Genomic DNA, 23,494 nt, shown 5'->3' with positions numbered 1-23,494 from the left:
CAAGCTCGAATAACTCTCATGTGCCTTCTTCCTCAAGTCCTCCTCCATATTGCATTGGGCTTGTAACTTGCTCCCCTTCTCCCGGAGGCCATCCCTCTCCTCCTTCAATTTAGCGACCTCCTCCTTCAACTCCTTCTCATGCTTCTGATACATGAAAAGCCTTTTCTCCAACTCTTCAACCCTCGAAGTTGAACCCAGAGAGTTAAGAGGAGTCTTCTAAAAAATATCAAGAAACTTAGTGCACACCGCCGCCGCCCTAATATTTTGCTAAGCCAGAATAGTGAGGTGGTTCCGGACAGAAACATCATCCATACCTATACGGGTATGGGGATAGATGTATTTCTGGATAAATGCAGGAGCATCCACCTTAGCCTCACCTTCAAAAGAAGAGGAAGACTCTAAAGTCTTGCGCTTCTTCTTGTCTGGCTCAGGAAAAGATCAGGGAGAAGGGGGCGGCTGAGAAGAGGCCGAGGAGGAAACAACAATAGGACGAGAAGAGGTCCCCAAATTTTGGGAAGAAGGGGGAGGAAGAGGAAGAGGAGAGCTAGTTACCCTGGCGCTGCCGGTCCTGGCACGGGACCTCGCTTTGGCCTCCTGGACCCTCTGGTAAGATTCACTGGAATTCCTCTTCGCCATCTCTGCAAAAAACAAATTAGTAGCCAAAAAAGTCAGACAAGTCGGGAAAACAAGTCGGAAATAAAGCAGAAAAGACAAAGGCTACCTAATTGTGTCTGGACAAAAGTTGGCGACCCCTGGAGAAATTTTTTGGTATCCAGATATGGGGCCCTCCCCCACACTTCTCGGAGGAACCCCACAATGGCGGCCTCCACCTCATCCAAGTCATCCAAACCATATTTCTCACAGGGGGAGGCCTCCAACCAGTACAGAGGAAAGCGAAGAACAGAATTTTCATCCAGAAAAAAGGGGTGGTGACCCTCTACACCTTGAACTTTGAAAAAATAATTTTTGAAGTCATGGAAGGATTCATCAAAAAGGGTGAAAACTCTCCGACCTTGTATGGCTCGGAAAGACACCCATTGCTGCTTGTTATTTAGCCCACTGAAGGGCTTGGTCATGTGGAAAAGATAGAAGAAAATCCTCAAAGAGGTCGGAAAATCTAAGGCGTGGCTGATAAACTGGTAAATTTTCAGAAAACCCCAAAAATTGGGGTGAAGTTGGGTAGGAGCAACTCGGCAGTGACGTAAAACAGCTATTTCAAAATCAGAAAATGGAAGAAAAACACCCAAACGGGTAATCATGCTTTCATACATGTAGAAAAAATGAGGGACCTCCTCAGTATCCCTCCCAAAACAAACCCGGTCTTCCAGACCCGGGACCACCAATTCATACTTCGGCTCATCCTCCTCAGAGGTACAAATATGGTGATGAGTGCGAAGGTTGGTGATAAACTCGGCATCAACCAAGGGTTCCTCCCCCAAGACCGTAACATCAACCCACTGAGCAAGAACTTCTACAGAAGACATTTTTCCTAAGGTACGATGAAAACCTACAAAGGAAAAAGAAAAAAGAATAAAAAACGAGAGTTCCTAAGGGGGCAAACAGAAACCTATGGCGTCATCTTCTCCCTCTCCAAAGAAAATAAAAGGCATGCAAACAGAAGCACTTAATAAAAGGGAAGAAGGAACCAACCTTTTGCCTGAAAAGGGGTAGAGGAAGATGAAAGCCTTCAACGAAAGTGTTCCACGAACAGATACAAAAGTGTTCCACGAATAGATGAAAGGGAAAAAATTTGAAAAATCGAAGAAACGAAACAACGAAAGAAGGGGGAAGCACTTATAAGCACGTTAGGGGCATAGTGGTAAAAATGGAAGCGATCATTAATAAATGCACCGTTACCAAGGTAATTAATACCTACGCATACCCCTAACGGACGCGACGTTTGATTAGACGTAACTGTGAAAATCAAAAGTCACGAAAATTCACGTTGGTTGCAAACAATCACGTCGGTTCCCTCACAAGTCGGTTACGACCCCGAGTAGAATACTCGAACCCAAATCTTAAAAGAAATTGGGCTCGAGTAGGGGCACTGTTAATACCCTGGCCCAATGATAAGGCCCAGGTACAACAAAAGGCCCAACCCAAAAGGATTGAGCCTCGCCCTGAACCGACCTCTTCCCTACGAAGTCGGTTCTTACCACGACTAACCCTAAAGAAGTCGGGGACGAAGATTAGCTGGCAGATAATCACTCATTCAAATGAGTAACTGCCCCTAAAATCTCTCTACCCAGTTCCAGAAGCCATATCTCAACATCCCTAAGATAAAGGAATGGTTATCCACCTTAAAAGGCGGAACTACTTCAGCGGTGGTTATGGGTTCACCCCTATAAATACACTGACACCTCTCAGGTATCACAGAAGCCCAATACTCTCTAGACCTGTTTTACCCCTTTGCTGACTTTGGCATCGGAGTGTCTTTGCAGGTATCACCCCCTGTTCTTCCTTACACAAGTCGGACGGGGTCTCGGAGCACAGACTCACTTGGACGTTTTATCGTTCAGACGATTGGGCCAGTCAAACTTGTCCAACCCATTAATCTCCGATTACCCATCGTAACACATACTTTATTTATTTTTAACAAACATTTTAGTTAATTTTTTTTTAAAAAGAAGTGTACAACTAACTTTTTTTGTCAGACTACATAAAATAGTTAAGGCTTGTTTTTTTTCTAGTCGAAAGATTTTACTACTTCACGCATATTAAGGACTAAATCATGCAGTTCAAATTTTCATTTAAAGGTTTTTTTTTTTTTTTTTTTGGTCGATGGATTAGACAACCCCCAATTCTAGGTTACACACTCACACACACCACACCCACACACACATGAAATCCCCTTTTTTGTCAAGCTTGCCCTATATGAGGTTCGAACTGGAAACCTCTTGGTAAAGAAGGGGAATGTATGCCACTGAGCTAAGGCTCGTTGGCATTTAAAGGTTTATTTCTAGCCTATTGGTTCACTTATCATATGTATAATTTGTCACACTTGTAATTTCACAGCGCTGGCAAAAAAAAAAAAAAAAAAACCTCATCGATCCGTAGTCCATACCCCATACGTCGTATCACAAGGGTATGACACCACACGAAGGTACACTAGTACACTACCACAGTGGCATACCTTTAAACTTTCCAATATATAACTGCTTCTCTGATATTTATATATAAACCCAATCGACATAATAGAAGAAACAATGAAAATAAAAGGGATGTTCAACTTGCCTATATATGGCAAGGCCAAACGAGAAATGAAAAACTACATATTTCTACAAATAAGTTCCACGTCTCTTTTTCTATTCAACTGCCATGCATCAAAAAATAAAAATGATACCATAAAAGGAATCAATTGGTTCTTCACAAACGAGTCAGGTTAAAAGAAATGATCCTTTAAAAGCTGTTTTCATCACTATGATAACAGACACGATGATCTAAAAGGCTTTTTGGTTTATACAGACTATGCATACAACATATTACATACTCTACACAAGAAAATGAAAAAATTTTCCTCTGAAATAAATCTAAGCACAAAAACGAAACAAACAGAAACCTCTAAAGAAAACAACAAATCTTAAACCTAACCTAATTATTAGCTACATATGTATCACTTTACCAATATTCCATGTATTACGATCTATGATGATGATGAGTCAACCATTTTGTTCACGTCCTCCAAAAGCTCTTTAATCCCGCTCTTCAATTTTGTCTTCATAGCTTGTGATTTCCCATTTGATGCTTCAAGCATCGAAGACAGATACTCGAGCTTCTGCTTTATGTGGTTCAATTGGGATGCTTCCTTCTCCGGGGACAACGAATCAGATGGCTTGATTGGAGTCTTATCTTTCTCCTTAACCTGAGATGCTTTGGACTTTGATTTTTCGCCCTTTTTCGCAGACTTGGATTCAGCAGAAAGGTAACTGAGCTTGAATCTGACTTTGGAAGATCCGAAAGGGCTTGCACTTTGCGTATGGTTCAAGGCTTTTTTGGCATCAGAAGCTTTCAGAAAAGACACTTGAGCAGAGTAATTACTAGAGAATACAGTTGTTGCCGATTCGTTCAGCGCCCCAAACTTACTATACAGTGTGATAAGGTCAGATTTTGAAGGCAGAGAGGATCCAGGCTCAAATGAGACCAAAAGTGCAACTGATGAAACATTTTCATCACTCCCTTTGACAGCCTTAGCTTCAGCAGCTTGCTTCTGATCTTCAGGTACTCCAGACATTGTTTCCTTCCTTCTTCGCTTTCTCGGCTCAGAAACATCATTAGGTGATATCTGGTTGGTTTGCTTTTCATCTTTCTTCAGCTTCCTAAGTTCAGATTCTGGGTTCTTTCTCTTCCTGCCACGTTGGTGCTTCTTATATACCTTGTAGTACGATCCTTCCTGATACAATGAGCTTCTAAAGACAGAAACAAAGTCCACAAAATTTTCAAGAGAACTGATTTCCCCAGGTACTAATGGATTTATAGCTGCATGGCGGACTTTGGATAAAACTTCCACTGCAGGAGTCTCTACTTTTGCTGGATCAATAACCTTGTTATTGTCTTCTGATGTTTGGTAGTTTGAACTTTCAGGGGACTTATGAACTGCCTCACCGTTAAATTTTGGAGGTTCAGGGGACTTGTGAAACTGGTTGCCTTCTCTGGGCATTGCTTCAGAAACATGAGCTTTGTCAGAATCTTTATGGGATTCTTTATCTAAGTCTTCCTTCCTCTGCCCTTTGGCTGGAGTAGTGAAGGGAGGGGACAAGTACTTGCTTTTCTTCCTTTCTCTTGACAAAGAACCCTTCTCATTTTGTTCTTTGGGATTCCCTTCTTTAGGCTTCTTTTTCCTCCCACTTCTATTGTTTTCATTCCCAAAAGCTTCTTTCTTCTCCTTCAACTGTGATGGTGTGCCCTTATCTCTTTTTACCTTGCCAATACTGACATCATTTGCAGCATTTGTCAAATTTCTATCAGTGCTCGGGAGTGATTCTTTCCTCTTCTGCAATGGTTTAGAAGCCACTGCATCCTCACTGCTTTTCCTCTTACTTTTAACCTTCATTTTTTCCATTGTACCTTCCTCCTTGCTTTTGGTACTAACAACTTTGTTTTCCCTCAAAATTTCAGCAATGCTTTTCTGTTTAATCCTATGAGTCGACCTATTTCCTGAAATCTCATGAGAATAACTCAGTTCAAGAGACTCTGGGTTCGTCGGCACAGTAGAGTAGTCGTCTTCGGATGGCCCTTGGACATGTGCTTCCACTCCACCCTGAATGTTACCTACATCTACTCTTTCATCCATTGAACTATCTTCAAGCCCAGGAACTGGCAGGGGTTCTTCATACTTAGGTAACTTATAACCTCCTCTTGCTAGATGAAAGGCAGAAAGCCGAGCCTTCAAGATTTCCAGGTCCAGCATATTAGTAACGGCAATAATTTCCGCAATTTGTTTTACTTGAGAAAGTAACTCTGCTGGGTTAATCAGAAAATCCAAAAATCTCTCTACACCATTTCCAGGCACAAGAACTCCTTCCTTGATTCCAGCATTCTTAGCCAATGGCAGAGCGAAGTCAGACCTAGTTTCCTCCGAAGCACATGGACAACAATTTGTTTTGATCTCTACCAGCCTCCCCACTTCATTTACAGCTTCCTGCACAGCATTGACAAAAGACCTTGAGCTACTCTGCTTCACCATATCCTGAAAGTTCTCCCGAAACAACTTCAATTGAGAAGGATGGCACCAAGCAAAGGTTCCGTCCCCAAAGTAGGCCACAAGGAGTCTGTTCTTCTGTCTTAGCTTCAAAGCAAAATCCGATGCATCCGAAGGGTCATAAATTTGGCCAGGCCACCAAGGATGACTCTTAATTTTACCCCAAACAAAATCACCAACAGAAAACCCATGTCCTTCTTCACCCAAATCTTCCACATCCAAGTCCCTATTCTCACTTGTCTCAGTAACCAGAACATCTTTACTCACAACTTTTCCAAATTGATCACCTTCTTCTTCACTTCTCTTCCAATATTTTCTTCCTCTTTCCATTCCAACACCAAAAGAACCACCACTTCCATAGTTCAACTTCTCAGAATCTCCACTATCACTTCCAAAGGAATACGTCAACCGTCTCCCACTTCCTTTCATTTTCAACAAAGAGGAGACCCCATTCATCTCCGAATCAGCCAAACCTTGACAACCATCTTCCACTTCTCTCCCAACAGAGTCACACCTAACCCTGTTCTTAACCAATTCAACACCACCTCCACCACCATCATCATCATCACCTTGGCTTCCATGACTTGAAAAACCTACTCCGTTTTCTATTGCCCCTCCTTTCAGAGCACAAAGAGCTTCTCTGAGCTCATTCTTGTCATTTTCTGGCGAAGGAGATGAACACCCAGCTGGGTTTTTCGATGGTGTCTCTACCGTGCCCATCAAAGAAATGATATATTGTTCTCTTTTTGATGGGTAAAATACTAAAATCAACCTATCCTGCGAGAACAGGGAAGAAAATCAACACATTCTAGGGTTTTGGTTGCAAGAAATGGAATTATGGAGAGAAGAAAAAAGAAGAAAAAGAAATACTAGCCCCAAAAATGTAATAAAATAATTTTAAATATATGCACTAAACAAGAATCAAATATCAATGAACATAAGCATAACAGAGGAAATAAAATAAGTATACCTGAAGAACAAAAGTTAGGGTTGCAAAGAAGATTATTATGACTTGTGCCAATTCTCAAATCGAAACGATTGACTTTATAATCTGATCAGAGAGGCATAGGAGATGGATGAGGAATGTGATTCTTGGACAAGATAAAATTTTTAACTTTTTATATGATTAATTAATTAATAGTTGTTATTATTTATATTTATTAACAATAAAAACAGAAGATGAAGTCAAAGTCACAGTCAAGTTTATCAAACTGTGAGAGATGTACCAAATTCTCGAATATAAACTTGATTATCTCGTGAACTAACGAGATAATCGGGAGAACTTTGAGTTTCTCTTGGAAGTTGGAACTGTCGTCACGGTTGCGGCTAAGCGGTGGAGAAGGTCGAATAATTTTCATCTCAACTTTAATTCGTCTGTTTTTTTCTACAACCATTACTCCATTAGTGACTTGATTTAGGAGTCGTCATTTCTTTTTCGTCCCTAACCCGGAGAAGCAGGATAGCACACGAAGTCACGAAGTCACGAAGTCATTATCACGTGACTAGCTTTTTTACATAGTTTTTTCTTTTTTTTTTTTTCTTTTAAACATGGTAAAAGTATTTAATTTTTGAGTAACTTAAAAAATTTTTGAAAAAAATTCCAAAATTAGTAATATTATTAAGACTTTAAGAGATAAAATGACAAAAAAATATTCTAAAAGTATTGTGATATAGATGTAGATGTCCATTCAATTAATGATATGTGACTTTAATTCATTGTATGAGCGACTGAGTTTTCCTATAAAAGAATGAAACGCCCAAGTTAACCTAAATTTAAATGAAGTTAAAAAAATAAATATTGTGTGTGTATAAGTAGTGAGAAAGTCTTAGACAATACATGTACAATGTACAACAAAATACTTTTTTCTTTCATATATATAATATAAGAGTAGTGCTATCTGAAACCACTCATCCCAAAAGCGTAACCTAATAGGACAATGTAACACTAATAATCATATTTCTAATACTTTCTAAACCTTCATTGTACACATTATACGCTTAGATTATTGGCTCCCTATACTTTCTCATAATATAAACTCTCTCTCTTTTCTCTATCTCTCTGTGAGTATAAGCTGCAACATATATAATATTAGTAAAAATATATAAATTACTTTATTATAGTGAGATAATAGTATTGGTAACATTAATATTAGAATCTTTTATTTATATTTTTTATTTTATATTTATTTCCTTTTTCTTATTTATTTATTTTACAATATGTTATCATCACGAGATTCTCTTCAAATTTTAAGAAGACTTAGATAATAAATTTTTATTATGTCAAAGCTCTCTCATCTTAAATTTAATACTCTTGATATATCTGGAACAACTACTTATCATGGATACTAGACGCTGAAATCCATCTTGATTCAATGGATCTAAGAAATATTATTAAAGTTGAAAATAATGCATTCCAAAGGATAAGGACAAACCATGATCTTCTTTCGTCGTCATCTTGACAAAAAATTGAAAAATGAATATCTCACACTAAAAGATCGTGCAAATCTGTGAAAAAACCTTGAAGGAATGTATGATCATCAAAAGACAGTGATACTTCCTTAAGCCCGATATGAGTGGATGCACTTACGTCTATAGGATTTTAAATTCATAAATGAATATAATTCAATAATATTCCGAATTACCTCACGAATGAAATTATGTGGGAAAAAGATAACTGATAATGACATGTTAAACAAAATTTTCCGACCTTCCATGCCTCGAATATGCTCCTGCAGCAGCAGTATCGAGAAAAGAATTTAAAAAATATTCTAAGTCAATTTCTTGCCTTCTTGTTGCTGAGCATAACAATGAATTGCTTTTAAGAAATCATGAAACGCGTCCAACTGGCGCTGCCCCATTTCCTAAAACAAATGCGGCAAATCATAACCCCAGAAGAGATAAATGACAATGTTTTGGTAACAAGAAAAATTATTGAAGGAAGAAAAATTATGTTAACAAGAAATGATCTCATTAGAAGTAGGATAAAGAAAGAAACAATGGGTAAAATAAATCAACAGAAGATAAATATTTTTGTTGTAGTAGAAAGGGCCTCTGGTCGCGTACATGTCGTACCCCAAGGCATATAGTCGATCTTTATCAAGTATTTTTGAAAAAGAATGACAAAGGAAAGAAGACAAATTTTGTTTCAAAGGATGTTGTTAAAAATTATACCACTCATTATAAAATATCTAATTTCTTTAAGGATCTTGAAGAAAATATTGGTCATTTGATCAATGATAGAAAAGTTTAATATGTGGGTTTGTTAAGTACTCATGTAAATAAATAATGTAAGAAATTTCTCGTTAAGTTTTATTTTCTATGTATTTAAATTTCAAGTATGATGTATATAAATAATGTTTAATAAAAATTAATATTTATGTTTATAAATTTCAAAATTACTAAATGTCTCAAGTTCTAAAATAATAATAATAGTAATAATAATAAAACTTTTAGTATATGACACTATTTTTATGTACAATACTTTTTAGAAAAACAATTCCAATCAGGAATATAATTTTACTGCGCATATACTTTTACTTATTTTATTATTATTATTTATTTTTGAAGAAAATGACAAGGAGATATAATGAAAATGTTTGCCTTGCGAATAGTGCAAGTTGGCATACCATTATCAAAAGTAATATATATTTGGGTAAAGTACTAAATTAGTCTCCTATGTTTGGGCGTAATTTTGTTTTGGCCCTTAAAGTTTAAAGTGTCCTATTTGAATCCAAAAAAAGTTTTATTTAACTTCAATATAGTCCTACCGTGAGATCAAAATCAAATAATTAATGGAATGTCCTACATGACAGCAGTACAAGAACTAGGTCGATAATCTGGAGAACAAATACAAGCTTCAGAGCTACAAAAGCAATCGTGGATGCATCAAAATATTTATTTATCATTTTTCTTACAATTTAAATGAAATATTTTCTATAGAACTAAGAAGAATGATAAATAAATGTATTGAAGCATCCACGGTTGATTTTGTGCCTCTGGAGCTTATACTTGTTCTCCAGATTATCAACCTTATTCTTGTACTGCTGTCATGTAGGACATTTCGTTAATTATTTAACTTTGACCTCACGGTGGGACTACATTGAAACTAAATGAAATTTTTTTGGCTTCAACTAGAACACTTTAAACCTTAAGGACCAAAACAGGATTATGCCCAAACGTAGAGGACCAATTTAGTACTTTACCCTATATATTTTACACATCTTGTACCAAAAGAAGAATATGTTAATACTATTATTGGCTCAGGAAATATGATAGAAGGCTCCAGAAGAGCTATAATTTTATTTCTCGGAAGAACAAAATTCATAATAAATAATGCACTATTGTCTATTAAATCTCTAAGGAACTTGTTGAGTTTTAAAGATATTCGCCGAAATGGATATCATATTGAAACAATGAATGAGATAAATCATGAGTATTTAGATATCACAACTCAGGATTTAAATAAAAAATGTTATATTAGAAAAGTTACCTTCATTTTCATCCGGATTATATTATACTAAAACTAGTGCAATTGAATCACATGCCATTGTAAACCCGAAGTTTACCAACCCAAATGATTTTATAATATGGCATGATCGATTGGGTCATCTGGGAACAGCCATAATGTAGAGAATTATTAAAAACTCTCATGGACATTCACTAAATAACTAGAAGATTCTTAAATCTAGTGAATTTTGTTGTGCTACATGTTCTCAAGAAAAGCTAATTTTAAGACCATCACGGGAAAAGATTGGATTTGAGTCCCTTGAATTCCTAGAAAGGATTCAAGGCAATATATGTGAACCTATTCATCCACCATGTAGATCTTTTAGATATTTTATGGTCCTAATAGACACATCTTTGAAATGGTCACATGTGTGCTTATTGTCTTTTCGCAACCTGCCATTTGCGAGATTACTTGCTTAAGTTATTCGATTAAAAGTAAATTTTTAGAAAATCTAATTAAAATAATTTGTCTTGATAATGCTGGTGAATTTACTTCCTAAGCCTTTGATGTTTATTATTTGGTTAATGGAATAAGTGTTGAACATCCGGTAGCTCATGTTCATATACTAAATGGGTTAGCAGAATCACTTATTAAATGCCTCCAATTAATTGCTAGACCCTTACTTATGAGAACAAATCTTCCAACCTCGGCTTAGGGCATGCTATTTTACATGTCACAGCACTTGTTCGTTTGAGGTCAACAAGTTACTATCAGTTCTCTTCTATGCAATTAGCTTTTGGCCAACAGCCAAATATTTTTCATTTAAGAATATTCAAGTGTGCAATATATGTTTCCATTGCACCACTTTCTCGCACCAAAATGGGACTCCAAAAAAATTGGGAAAATATATTGGATATGGTTCTCCATCTATAGTAAGGTATCTTGAGATACAAACTGGAGATGAATTTAAAGGTTGATTTGCAGATTGTCATTCTGATTAATCAAAATTTTTAACATTAGGGGGAGAGAATAAGCTTCCTAAAAAGGAACTTAATTGGAATACATCATCATTGGTGCATTTAAATTCTCAATCAGGACAATGTAAACTAGAAGTTCAAAAGATTATACATTTGCAAAGAATAGCAAATGAACTTTCTAATACATTTTCTGATACGAAAAGGATAACTAAATCCTATATACCAGCTGAAAATGCTCCAATTCAAATTGATGCCCCAGTCAGACAAATGGCCATCGAAACAAATTCACATCAGAAGCGTGGTAGGTCTGTCGAAAAAAATTAAGACATAGTAAAGACACCTGTAGTTGTCCAAAGTTCAGATATAATTTTGACACCAAAAGACATTCATGTACCTGAAAATTGTGAAAATGACGAGATCTCGATAAATTATATATTTTTAGAAGAAAAATGGGACCGAAATAAAATAATTACCAATGAAATATTTGCATATAATGTGGCATTACATATCATACATGAAAGTAAGGATCATGAACCAAGAACAGTCGAAAAATGTTGACAAAGGAATGATTGGCCGAAATGGAAAGAAGCTATGAAGGCTGAGTTAGACTCACTTACAAAACATAAAGTCTTTGAACCTGTAGTCCATACACCAGAAGATGTAAAATATGTTGGATACAGATGGGTATTTGTGAGAAAATGAAATGAGAAAAATGAAGTTGTACGCTACAAAGCTCGACTTATAACGCAAAGTTTTTCACAAAGACCTAGTATGCAATAATATTGCGTTATTTGGTCTATTTATCCGCATACCATAAGCTACATATGCATCTAATGGATGTAATGACAACTTATTTATACGGATTATTATATCGTGATATCTATATGAAAAATTCTGAAGGACTAAAGATATCTAAACCATCCAATGAATATAGGATTTATACTCAGTAAAATTGCAAAGATCTTTATATGGTCTAAAGCAATATGGACGAATGAGGTATAATCGTCTTACTGAATATCTGACCAAAAATTGATTTAAGAATGATGATATCTGCCCATGTGTTTTTATAAAAAAATTTGCATCTAGATTCATTATAATGCTATGTATGTTGATGATGTAAATATCATTGAAATTTTTTAGCAGATTCCAACAATTATAAAAACTATAAAAGAAGAATTTGGGATGAAAGATCTTGAAAAGACTAAATTTTGTCTCTGCTTGCAGATCGAGCATACAAAAAATGGGATCTTTATTCATCAAACAACATACACAGAAAAGATCTTGAAAAGATTTTATATGGATAAGTCACATCCATTAAGTACCCCAATGATCGTAAGGTCTTTGGATGTGGAAAAAGAACAATTATGTCATAAAGAAGAAAATGAAGATACTATTGATCCTGAAGTACCATATTTCAGTGTCATTGGGGCACTAATGTATCTTGCTAATAATACACGACCCGATATATCATTTCCTATGAATTTACTAGCAGGGTATAATTTCTCTCCAATTAGAAGACATTAGAATGGAATCAAACAAATCTTTTGATATCTTTATGGAACGGTTGATATGTGATTGTTTTATCCATATGGATCCAAGTCACAACTAGTTGGCTATGTAGATGAAGGATACTTGTCTGATCCACACAAAGAAAGATCTCAAACAGGATACCTATTCACATATGGTGGTACAGTTATATTACAAAGGTCCAAGAAACAGATTATTGCAGTAACATCCTCTAATCATGCTGAAATACTAGCGATACATGAAGTTAGTCGCGAGTGTTTTTGGCTCAAGAGTTTAATCCAATATATTCTATCATCATGTGGACTGATTGATAGAAAAATAGCTCCAACTGTTCTGTTTGAAAATAATACAGCATGTATTACTCAACTTAAGGGTGGATACATCAAAGGTGATAGAGCAAAGTATATTTCTCCCAATTTTTTTCACTCATGACCTTGAAAATCAAGAAACAATTGATGTCCAACAGATTCGCTCAAGCGATAATCTGACAGATTTATTTACGAAGTCACTTCCAAAATCCTCCTTTGAAAGATTGGTACATCAGATTGGGATACACTAGTTTTGAGATATAAAATAATGTCAGCAAGAGGGGAAGACTGTATTCTTTTTTCCTTGGTAAAATTTTTCTCCTTTTTGAGTTTTTCTTGACAAGGTTTTTAATGAGGTAGTCCCCATCACAAAGGATATTGTACTTTTTTCCTTCACTAAAGTTTTTTTTTCTATTAGATTTTTCTTTAGTAAGGTTTAAATGAGACATAATCTTAAATGGAAATCCAAAGGGAAGTATTATGATATGGATGTGGATGCCCATTCAATTAATGATATGTGACTTTGATTCATTATATGAGCGGCTGAGTTTTCCTATGAAGGGAATTTTCAATCCTTCTTCTCAGAGCAAAACCTCTCTATAATTTCATCCTTATTCTTTGATTCTCACCTCCATAAAGAAGAAGCGTTGAATGGCTTCCTTTAGTGCAGTCCGACGACGATATTGTTTTTGTGTTGAAGGTGACAGCTTCGCAAGAACGTTGGTCAAGCAAAGAGGGCACACAATCGCCTTGTGTGAGAGGTAGGTTACCTATTTTTTGTTATTTTTTGAAATTGATTGTATCCTTATCTTCTCATTATCATGTTTCTATGATGATTGGAAACCTATTGTTGTTTGTAATGTTAGGGTTGATGCGTTCGCATCATTAGTGGTTTTTCTTATGTTTTCTTCTTATTTTCGTAGGTTTTATTACATAATCTGTCTTTAATCTCATTATTTTTAAATATCATTTGCCACTTAGTATTTTCAAAGTATTTTTAAGGAAATACAGGAATAAAGAGGTGAAAATCAAGTAGCATAGAGAGGATGATCAAAGAGCAAGCATGGTACGTGAGGATCCAAGACATGTAAGTAAGCTAAGGCTAGGAGTGCCACGTAAGGAGCAGAGTGTGCCACGCCCTGGAATCAAGAATCAAGGGCGTGCAATGCAGCAAGGAGGCCTGTCACGCCTTATCAAGAAGAAAAGCCCTGGAGCAAGGCAGTTGATAAACCCCATTTGTAGGGTTTATCTTGTATTGATTTTAGGGGATTTTATAACCTTTTACCCATATTTATCCATTGAAATAGCATGGTTTTATAACTTCTCCTTTAATTGTGCTTAAGAGTGAAAACATGCTTTTTAGGTCTTAAAATAGCTAAATCTAATTCTCCTTGATTCCATTAGATGCCTTGATATGTTTGTTAAGTGATTTAAGGTTTAGGAGGCAAAGATTGGATCAAGGGAATGAAGAAAGAAGCATGAAAAGTTGGAGAACTCATGAAGAAATGAAAGAACCGGAAAGCTGTCAAGCCGACCTCTTCACACTTAAATGACCATAACTTGATCTACAGAGGTCCAAATGATGCGGTTCTAGTTGGGTTAGAAAGCTAACATCCGGGGCTTCGAAACGATATAAGATTTGCCATAGTTGCTACACGTATAGTGGCGCGCACGTGCAAAGTACGCGCACACGCCGTTGCTGCCACCTGGTTCACTTAAAGCAAAACGTGGCCAGCGAATTCTAAAGCCTTGTGGGCCCAATCCAACTCATTTCTGATGCTATTTAACCCAAGGAGTGAAGAGGGAAACATATGTTAGTTACCATTAGTTCATTTCCACACATTAGGATTAGTTTAGAAGTAGTTTCTAGAGAGAGAAGCTCTCACTTCTCTCTAGGATTAGGATTAGGATTAGTTCTTAGATCTAGGTTTTAATCTTTGTTTTTCTTCTACTTATACCTTTTAATTCTTTGTTGTTACATTCATCTTCCTCTATTCTTTTGTTGTAATTTTCTTTATGTTGTTCTTATGCTTTGTTGTGGATCTACTTTTGTTCCTTCCTTTCTCTTTCAATTCAATTCAAGGTAAATCATAATAATTGTGTTCTTTTTGATTTGTGTTGTTAATTCCTTTCAATAATTGTTGTTAGATTTTGTTCTTGTTGTTGATTTACTATGTTTTTCTTTTATGCCTTCCAAGTGTTTGATGAAATGCTTGGTTGGATTTTAGAGTAGGATTTTATACTCTTGGCTTGGAAAGGTAACTTAGGACCTCTTGAGTTACTAATGTCCAAGTGATTGATGATTGGGAGCCATTGACTCTAGTTCTCACTAATTGAATTAGTGGAGAGTTAGGACTTATGGACTAGGATTGATATAGCTCATTTAACTTTCCTTTACTACTAGTTAGAGGATGATTTAATGAGATTAATCCTTGCCAATTCTCATATTGTGATTAGTGATTAGGATAGAGATCCTTGACCACCAACCCTTGCCAAGACCTTTTTAGCCATTAGTTTACTTTCTTGCCATTTATCTTTCATACTTCATATCAAAACCCCAAAATAACTCACAACCAATAACAAGACACTTTATTGTAATTCCTAGGGAGAACGACCCGAGGTTTCAATACTTCGGTTTATAAATTTTAGGGGTTTATACTAGTGACAAACAACTTTTTGTATGAAAGGATTATTGTTTGGTTTAGAAACTATACTTTACAACGAGATTTCATTAGTGAAATTCTAAACCGTCAAAAATCCAATCATCAAAATGGCGCCGTTGCCGGGGAATTGCAATGGTGTTGTGTTATTGGTTATTGTATATATGTGAATATTGTGAATATGTTTGCTTTTTGCTTCTTTGTTAGTTTTTAGTTTGTTCTCTTTATTTGTTACTATTTTTTGTTTTTGCCCTCTCTTGCTATCATGAATTCTCATTTTGGCTATGAGTGTGATTACAACTATGTTGTAGGTGATGAGAACTTCAATGAAGAGATGCATCAAGGATGGGACAATCAAAGGTGGGAGGAGCCATATGCATATGATCAATCTTCATGGCAACAACCTCCACCAATGCACTATGAAGAAGAGCCATTTTTTGATGCATATCAATCCAATGGCTATGGTGAATCTCCTTGTGACTTTCAAGAGCCACCACCATATGCTTATGAACCCCCTCCTTAACATGGCCCCCAACCACACTCACAAGCCTCTTTTCACCAACCACCTTCATATGATCCTAATCCATATCCACCATTCCAACAACCATATGAGCCATATGAACCACACATAGAGCCACCACCATCCCAACATCACCACTTTCAAGAGCCACCCCTTCCATATTATTACCAAGATGAACCACCTCCAACATATGAAAATTTCTAACCACAAGATGAATACTACTTTCCACCACAACCTCCCATGGAAGAATACTTATGTCCTTCAATCCAAGAGCCCTATGATCCTACTCATGACATCCAAGAGGAACAAGAGTCAAGGGATCATCTCAAGGAAGCATTGGATCAATTTCAAGCAACCATGGAGTGTGTTGTGCAACAAGTGGAAAGAGTGGAAAACATTGAACCACCACAACTCTACCAAGAAGAACAACCTTCCTATTATGAACCCTCTCCGCAAAATGAGGAACCCTTCCACCCATCCCAATCTCTAATGGATGAAACCCTTGGTGTTCTTGTTCAAGGGCAAGAAGAGATGCAAAGGGATGTGCAAAATTTCATGGCCGCCTTGGATGCGGTAACAAATCAATTAGCCTCCCAATGCTTGAACACTCAAGGAACTCCCATGGCTACATGTGGAGAATCGAATGAAGAACATAGCATGAAGGAGAGATTGGAAACTCCGGTGGAAAATGAAGGAAGTTGCTTTGTATTGGAACAATTGGAGGAAGCTTTAATTGTTGAAGACAAGGAAGAAGTGGTAGAAGACTTAGGAGATGCGGAGCCTCCATGGGAACATAGAGTTGAAGAAAACCCCTCCAAGATGATTGAAATTGATGCTAGGGAGGAAAGTGCACACCTTCCAAGGCATATTCCATATGAAGACTTGGATGGGATAGAGAAAGCATTGAGTTCCCTTGGTGATGAAGATCAAGCATCAAGTTTTAGTGGTGAAGAATCCTTTGAGCATGAAGAACCTTCTCCGGTTGGATTTGAAAGCGTTGAGGAGGTAAATTTTTCTCACCCTCCCTATTATAATTTGAGTAAAGGAAAAGGTTTAGATAAAATTATTGAATAAAGGATTGAGATTAAGAGATCTTGTGAAGAGGTGGAAGTCCCTAGAAATAGAAGAACGAGGGTTGGCTATGCTTTGTCAAGATCTTTGGAAGCTTTTTTGCCTAGGTTGCCATCTACACCTTCATTTGAGTGGGTGAAATTTATTTCTATTAGCTTTATTATCCCACTTGAATATGGTTTGCTTGAAACGGATGGCCAACTTAGGGAAGTTTGCGGGATGAAGCGTAAGCGGAAAAGGTTTTGTGGTGGGCATTGCAAATCAAGGCTCATTATGGTTGATGCATCAAACATGAGATATAAAGGTTGGAGTAGTGCTCAAATAGATGGGTCTAGGAGGATTGTTGGGCACTTCATAGAGAATTCACCTTACTCACCACCCGGTTGGACTAATAATGATGATCAACCTCAAGACGGGTGTGAAAACAAAGTGTGGGACCCCGGATCACAAGAAGAGGATCAACTTTGGGAGCCCCAAGCTTGTGAAGAACTCCATCAACACTTGGCTCAATCCATGAGAAATCTTGGGCACAATGGAGAACCAAGCATTGGTGGGAGTTCCAAGATGAATACAAGCACAAGCCACCTTGATAAGAAGCTCCCCAAAAGTCCAACTTAAGGACAATAAATAAAAGTGCTTGGTGGGAGACACCCCACCATGGTAAACTCTTTCCATACTCTTTTAGTTTGTTAATAAGTGAATTGAGTTGCCATTATAGGTAGATTCTCATTTTCATTTTTATCTTTTGTAAATATTGGTAGAATTAGTTTAATTTCTTGTTTTTATTGTTTTATCAAGTTTAGTTAGTAGTATAGTATGTTGAATAAGGTTTTAGGGTGTTTTGGTAGCTGTTTGGAGGATTGAAAGGGCTTGGATTGGTGTAAGAACTTAGAAAAATATTTTTTGAAAAAACGGAACACCATCCACGCGTGCGCGCACATAACGCATACGCGCACTTGAGCATTTTTCGACCATCCACGCGCACGCGCACTGTACGCGTACGCGTGGATGCAAAATTCTACCTCCAGCCAAAAACCCGAGAGTTAGGCCTGCACTGTGCGAACATTGGGCCTAAGGCATAAGTCTATGCACGCGTGCGCGCACTTGGCGCGTACGCGCACATGATCTTAAATTGGCAATGCACGCGCACGCACACTGTGCGCGCGCGCGTCGATTGCACGATCCACACTCCTGGTACTTTTACCCGAGAGTTGTGCCAGACTTGGGCCGACATTATGCCTCCGGCCTAACTCGATGCACGCGTGCGCGCACCTGGCGCGTACGCGTCCTTCGACCAATATACCCATCGACGCATAAACGTGCATGACGCGCACGCGTCGGAAAAAAAAAAGAGTTTTTTTCTCCCCTTCCATTTTCTTTTGCTTATCACATTCGCATACTTCTACTCTTCCCATTTTCATTTAGTTTTTGTAGCATGTTTTCGTTTTTTTTTTAGTCATTTTAATAATGGTGTTGCATCTTCCTACTCAATTGTTGAGGATTCATTGCATTACTTTGGTGCCTCTTGACTTGTTTCATATTGTTGGGTGATGTTTCTCTTCAAATCAATGCTCAATCTTTTATGCACTTGTGTTCTTTGTGCATTGATATGACCTTATATTTTCTTTCATGGCCCACTCTCCCTTGTTCGAACTTGATGCTCATCATGCTCTTCATGCTTTGACCTTACTCTTGCATCAAGTATCATTGATATGCCATTTTCTCTTATTGTTTCCTCCTCTACATGTTGTAGCTACCATGTAGTAGAGAACCATACCTTTATTTGGCATTAGCCCCCGCCTATGTTCTATTTGCTTCGATATCTTTGTTATAGGCTTAATATTTCTTTCCTTTTCTATCCTTTTAGGTTGGCCACCAAGGAGGGAGAAAGGAAAAGCTTTTAAATGGGGCAACAAACAAGTCATCCGCACAACCTTTTGAAGGAGCTCATCAATTGTAGCAACCCATCCACCTTGCTCTCCCTTGCGTGCACCGAGGACGGTGCAAACTTTTAAGTGTGGGGAGGTCGTCCGACCGTTCGGCGATCTTGGGTGACAAACTTCTAATCCCAACACTTTTGCATTTCATTTTAGGTTTTTAGGATTCTTATTTCATATATATACACAATAAGCTTAGTCAAAATAATGAATTTTTCAAGATTTCTATCTATAGGGCACCTTAATTGATTTGAGTAAAAACTTTTCATAGAACTTGCTTGAATTATATATATTGTGGATCATGTTTCGAGCTAAGAACACAAGCTTGTGAGATTTGAGCCTAATGGTGTGGTTACATCTTATAACCATTTATTTCCCTTCTTGTGTGCATTATTCTCTTCCTATGATTGTAATCTTTGATTTGTTTGATTCTTTATGTCCATTATTTTGTGTATACATGCATTTATATGATTGAGGCCATCATTTCATTAGCTCACTTATCCAAATAGCCAACCCTTTTATATTCCTTTGTTAGCCAATTTGAGCCTACGATTAACCCACTTGTTCTTTAATTTAGCACATTACAAGCCTTAAAGCGAAAAACAATAAATGTCCTTAATTTGGATCTTTGATTGGCTTAGATTAGTGTGTGTGAGTATCATTCAAGTGTGGGAACCTTGGAACATTGGGTGAATAAAAGGGTAGTTTTGTAATGTTATTGGAAATATTGGGAATTGGGTACGCACTCATGTATTAATCAAATGTTAGACCTTATGCATTAATGTTCTTGCATATAGAAAAAAAATGAGAAAAACAAAAGAAAAAGAAAGGAAAAGTAATATGGAAAAGAAAAAAATGTATATAGAAAAAAAGAAAAAAAAAAGAAAAAAGCAATAAAGGGGACAAAATGCCCCAAAGCAAAGTGAAGCTCAATAAAGATCAATGCATAAGTGTTGTAAAATGAAAAAAAAATGCATGAGTATGTGAAAAAGTGAAGAATGGGTAGTTAGGTTAAAACTTAATTGTATAGGATATCATAGGTTAGGTGGGAAGTCTAAGCTTATCAAAGATTCAAACTTCAAGCTCACTTGACCATATATGCATCCTACCTTGACCCTAGCCCCATTACAACCAAAGAAAAGACCTCATGATACTTGTATGCATGCATGAAATATATGTCGATTGTTAGAAGAAGAACAAATCTTGGAAAGCATGATTAGGGGAGAATTGAGAGACTCAACCCTAAACACTTGAGCGAAGAGAGTGCAAACACATCGGGTGAGGGTTCGATGCTCAATTACATGTTTTCACCTATGATCAACTTTTCATGCAAGTTTGTAAAAATATTTAATAACTTAAATCAATTGTGGATTAGACTTGTTAGTCCTTAGCCCTTGTGCATATATGCTTCTTGAGAATTGATTTATTTTGACCAAGCAATTGCATTCATTTAGATAGTTGCATGTAAGTAGATTGCATTTAGTTAGTTCCATTGAATAAATGCCATACTCTTTACTTCATTCTTGGCTTAAGCATAAGGACATGCTTGGTTTAAGTGTGGGGAGGTTGACAAACTCCAATTTGAAGGTTTATCTTGTATTGAATTTAGGGGATTTTATAACCTTTTACCCACATTTATCCATTGAAATAGCATGGTTTTATAACTTCTCCTTTAATTGTGCTTAAGAGTGAAAATATGCTTTTTAGGTCTTAAAATAGCTAAATCTAATTCTCCTTGATTCCATTAGATGCCTTGATATGTTTGTTAAGTGATTTAAGGTTTAGGAGGCAAAGATTGGATCAAGGGAATGAAGAAAGAAGCATGAAAAGTTGGAGAACTCATGAAGAAATGAAAGAACCGGAAAGCTGTCAAGCCGACCTCTTCGCACTTAAACGACCATAACTTGAGCTACAGAGGTTCAAATGATGCGGTTCCAGTTGAGTTAGAAAGCTAACATCCGGGGCTTCGAAACGATATAAGATTTGCCATAGTTGCATCGCGCATAGGGGCGCGCACGCGCACGGTACGCGGACGCACCGATGGTGGCACATGACCCACTTAATGCAACACGTAGCCAGCGATTTTAGAAGTCTTGTGGGCCCAATCCAACTCATTTCTGATGCTATTTAACCCAAGGAGTGAAGAGGGAAACACATGTTAGTTACCATTAGTTTAGGATTAGTTTAGAAGTAGTTTCTAGAGAGAGAAGCTCTCACTTCTCTCTAGGATTAGGATTAGGATTAGTTCTTAGATCTAGGTTTTAATCTTTGCTTTCTTCTACTTCTACCTTTCAATTTCTTGTTGTTACATTCATCTTCCTCTATTCTTTTCTTGTAATTTCCTTTATGTTGTTCTTATATTTTGTTGTAGATCTAGTATTGTTCCTTCTACATTCTTCCAATTCAATAAGAGGTAATTCATAATAAATGTGTCTTCTTTGCTTTTCTATTGTTGATCTCTTGTTTTTGTAGTTGTAGATTCCTTTAATCCTTGCATTTAATAATGTTTACTTTTATTGCACTTTATGTGTTTGATGAAATGTCTCTTTTAGTTTTAGTGTAGATTTTGTTCCTCTTGACCTAGGTAGAGTAATTAGTGACACTTGAGTTATCCAATTCCTTTGTTGATTGATAATTGAAGAGATTGCTAATTGGTTTGGAGTGCACTAAAGCTAGTCTTTCCTTGGGAGTTGGCTAGAACTTGTGGCTCAAGTCAATTCATCCACTTGACTTTCCTTTATTTAGTAAGGGTTAACTAAGTGGTAGCAATGAACAATTCTCATCACAATTGAGAAGGATAACTAGGATAGGACTTCTAGTTCTCACACCTTACCAAGAGCCTTTTATAGTTGTTAGTTCACTTTTCTTGCCATTTATAATTCTTGTCTAAAAATCCTAAAAACCCCAAATATAACTCACAACCAATAACAAAACACTTTAATGTAATTCCTAGGGAGAACGACCCGAGGTTTGAATACTTCGGTTTATAAAATTAGGGATTTGTTACTTGTGACAAACAATCTTTTGTATGAAAGGATTATTGCTTGGTTTAGAAACTATACTTTACAACGAGATTTCATTTGGAAAATTCTAAACCGTCAAAAATCCAATCGTCAATGCCACGCCCTATGAAGAGTTCCAGGACTAGTGTGTAACGCATCAAGAAGGATGTGCCATGCCCATGAAGAAACAAAGCTGGCGTGCCACATTAAGAATGGGCATGCCACGCTTGAAAAGAAATCCAAACCCCTGGGAACAACCAAGCAGTGGGCGTGCCACACCCTAGGCTCAGCCCAATAAGGGCGTGCCACGTTGCTGGTGAGCGTGCCACACCTAGCCCAAAACATTAGGCCCAATTACACACTAGTCAACTTGCGTGCCACACCAGCTATGACTTCTCCAAAGTCCAACCTCAAGGAATTGATATTCATTTGAAGATTGAAGAAGATTCTATTTTGATTAGATTTGGATTCAATTTAATTCTGTTTTGATTCTGTTATTTGAATTAGGAGCTATCTCATTTATTTTAATTAAGATAAGATTTAGTTTTTGAATTTGAACTAGAGAAAATCTAGGTATAAATAAGTGAATTACATTCACAGCCAACACCTAGTTCCTTCGTCTCAGTTTCATTGTTAATTTTGCATCCACCATGAGCAACTAATTCCTCTACAAAGGGTTAAGAACTCTGTTTATGTTTTTATGAATTATTAACCAAAGTTTTTTCTTCTATTTTAAAGTATTGCATTGATCTGTTTTATGATTGATTGTTTCATTCTTCATCCCTAAAGGATTAGTAGTGTCAACAGGCATACTAATCCCGTTTTGAATTTATTTGTTGCTTTGATAGAACTAATATTCGAATTATGATTGAAAACTCTGTCACATGACTTTTAAAATCTACTAAACATAGTGGTTTTTAAAGTGTGTGACACCATACATTATTTGCCAATTACCCTAGTTTTGAATACGTGACATATAGTTTGGATTAAGATCATTTTTAAAAATTGTGTTTTCTTATAAGATTCAATGTGAAGAAACTTATTGATACAATGTAAATCCCGTCAAGGGACAAGAATTGTGAGAAAAAATTGGTTCAGCTGCACCTGTTCCACCACCAATAAAACCCAAACTAGGAAGACCAACAACAAAGAGAAGAAAGGACAAGGATGAAGGACCCACTGGCACAAGAACAAAGATAAAAAGGAAGTATAATCCAATTAAGTACATGTACTGTGGAGAGGTGGGTCACAACAAGAGAACTTGAAAAAAGAGAAAGCAAGAGGATACTTAAGAAAAAGACAAGGCTAATGCAATTACAGCTTACAATTGTGCCACCACCAGGTGGT

The 23,494-nt window shown here is 36.8% G+C and overlaps 1 protein-coding gene across 2 annotated transcripts; it reads right to left on the bottom strand.

Annotated features, from left to right (window-relative positions):
• Positions 1-3,350: 3,350 nt before the first annotated feature.
• Positions 3,351-6,806, bottom strand: LOC130935263 (PWWP domain-containing protein 3-like). 2 transcript variants are annotated; one of them, XM_057864942.1, is made up of 2 exons: positions 6,669-6,806; positions 3,351-6,475 (listed from the first exon to the last, which is right to left on the bottom strand). In XM_057864942.1, the coding sequence occupies exon 2, from the start codon at positions 6,416-6,418 to the stop codon at positions 3,644-3,646; it is 2,775 nt and encodes a 924-aa protein (XP_057720925.1). In that variant the 5' UTR covers positions 6,419-6,475; positions 6,669-6,806; the 3' UTR covers positions 3,351-3,643. The 2 variants fall into 2 exon arrangements, with proteins under 2 accessions (XP_057720925.1, XP_057720926.1); XM_057864943.1 differs by having other exon boundaries at positions 3,351-6,470; positions 6,669-6,804.
• Positions 6,807-23,494: the final 16,688 nt, after the last annotated feature.

Source organism: Arachis stenosperma, chromosome 6, assembly GCF_014773155.1.
Source record: "Arachis stenosperma cultivar V10309 chromosome 6, arast.V10309.gnm1.PFL2, whole genome shotgun sequence".
NCBI classification, from domain to species: domain Eukaryota; kingdom Viridiplantae; phylum Streptophyta; class Magnoliopsida; order Fabales; family Fabaceae; genus Arachis; species Arachis stenosperma.
Note: the sequence above shows the minus strand (reverse complement) of the source record. Positions and strands in the feature narration are given on the sequence as shown.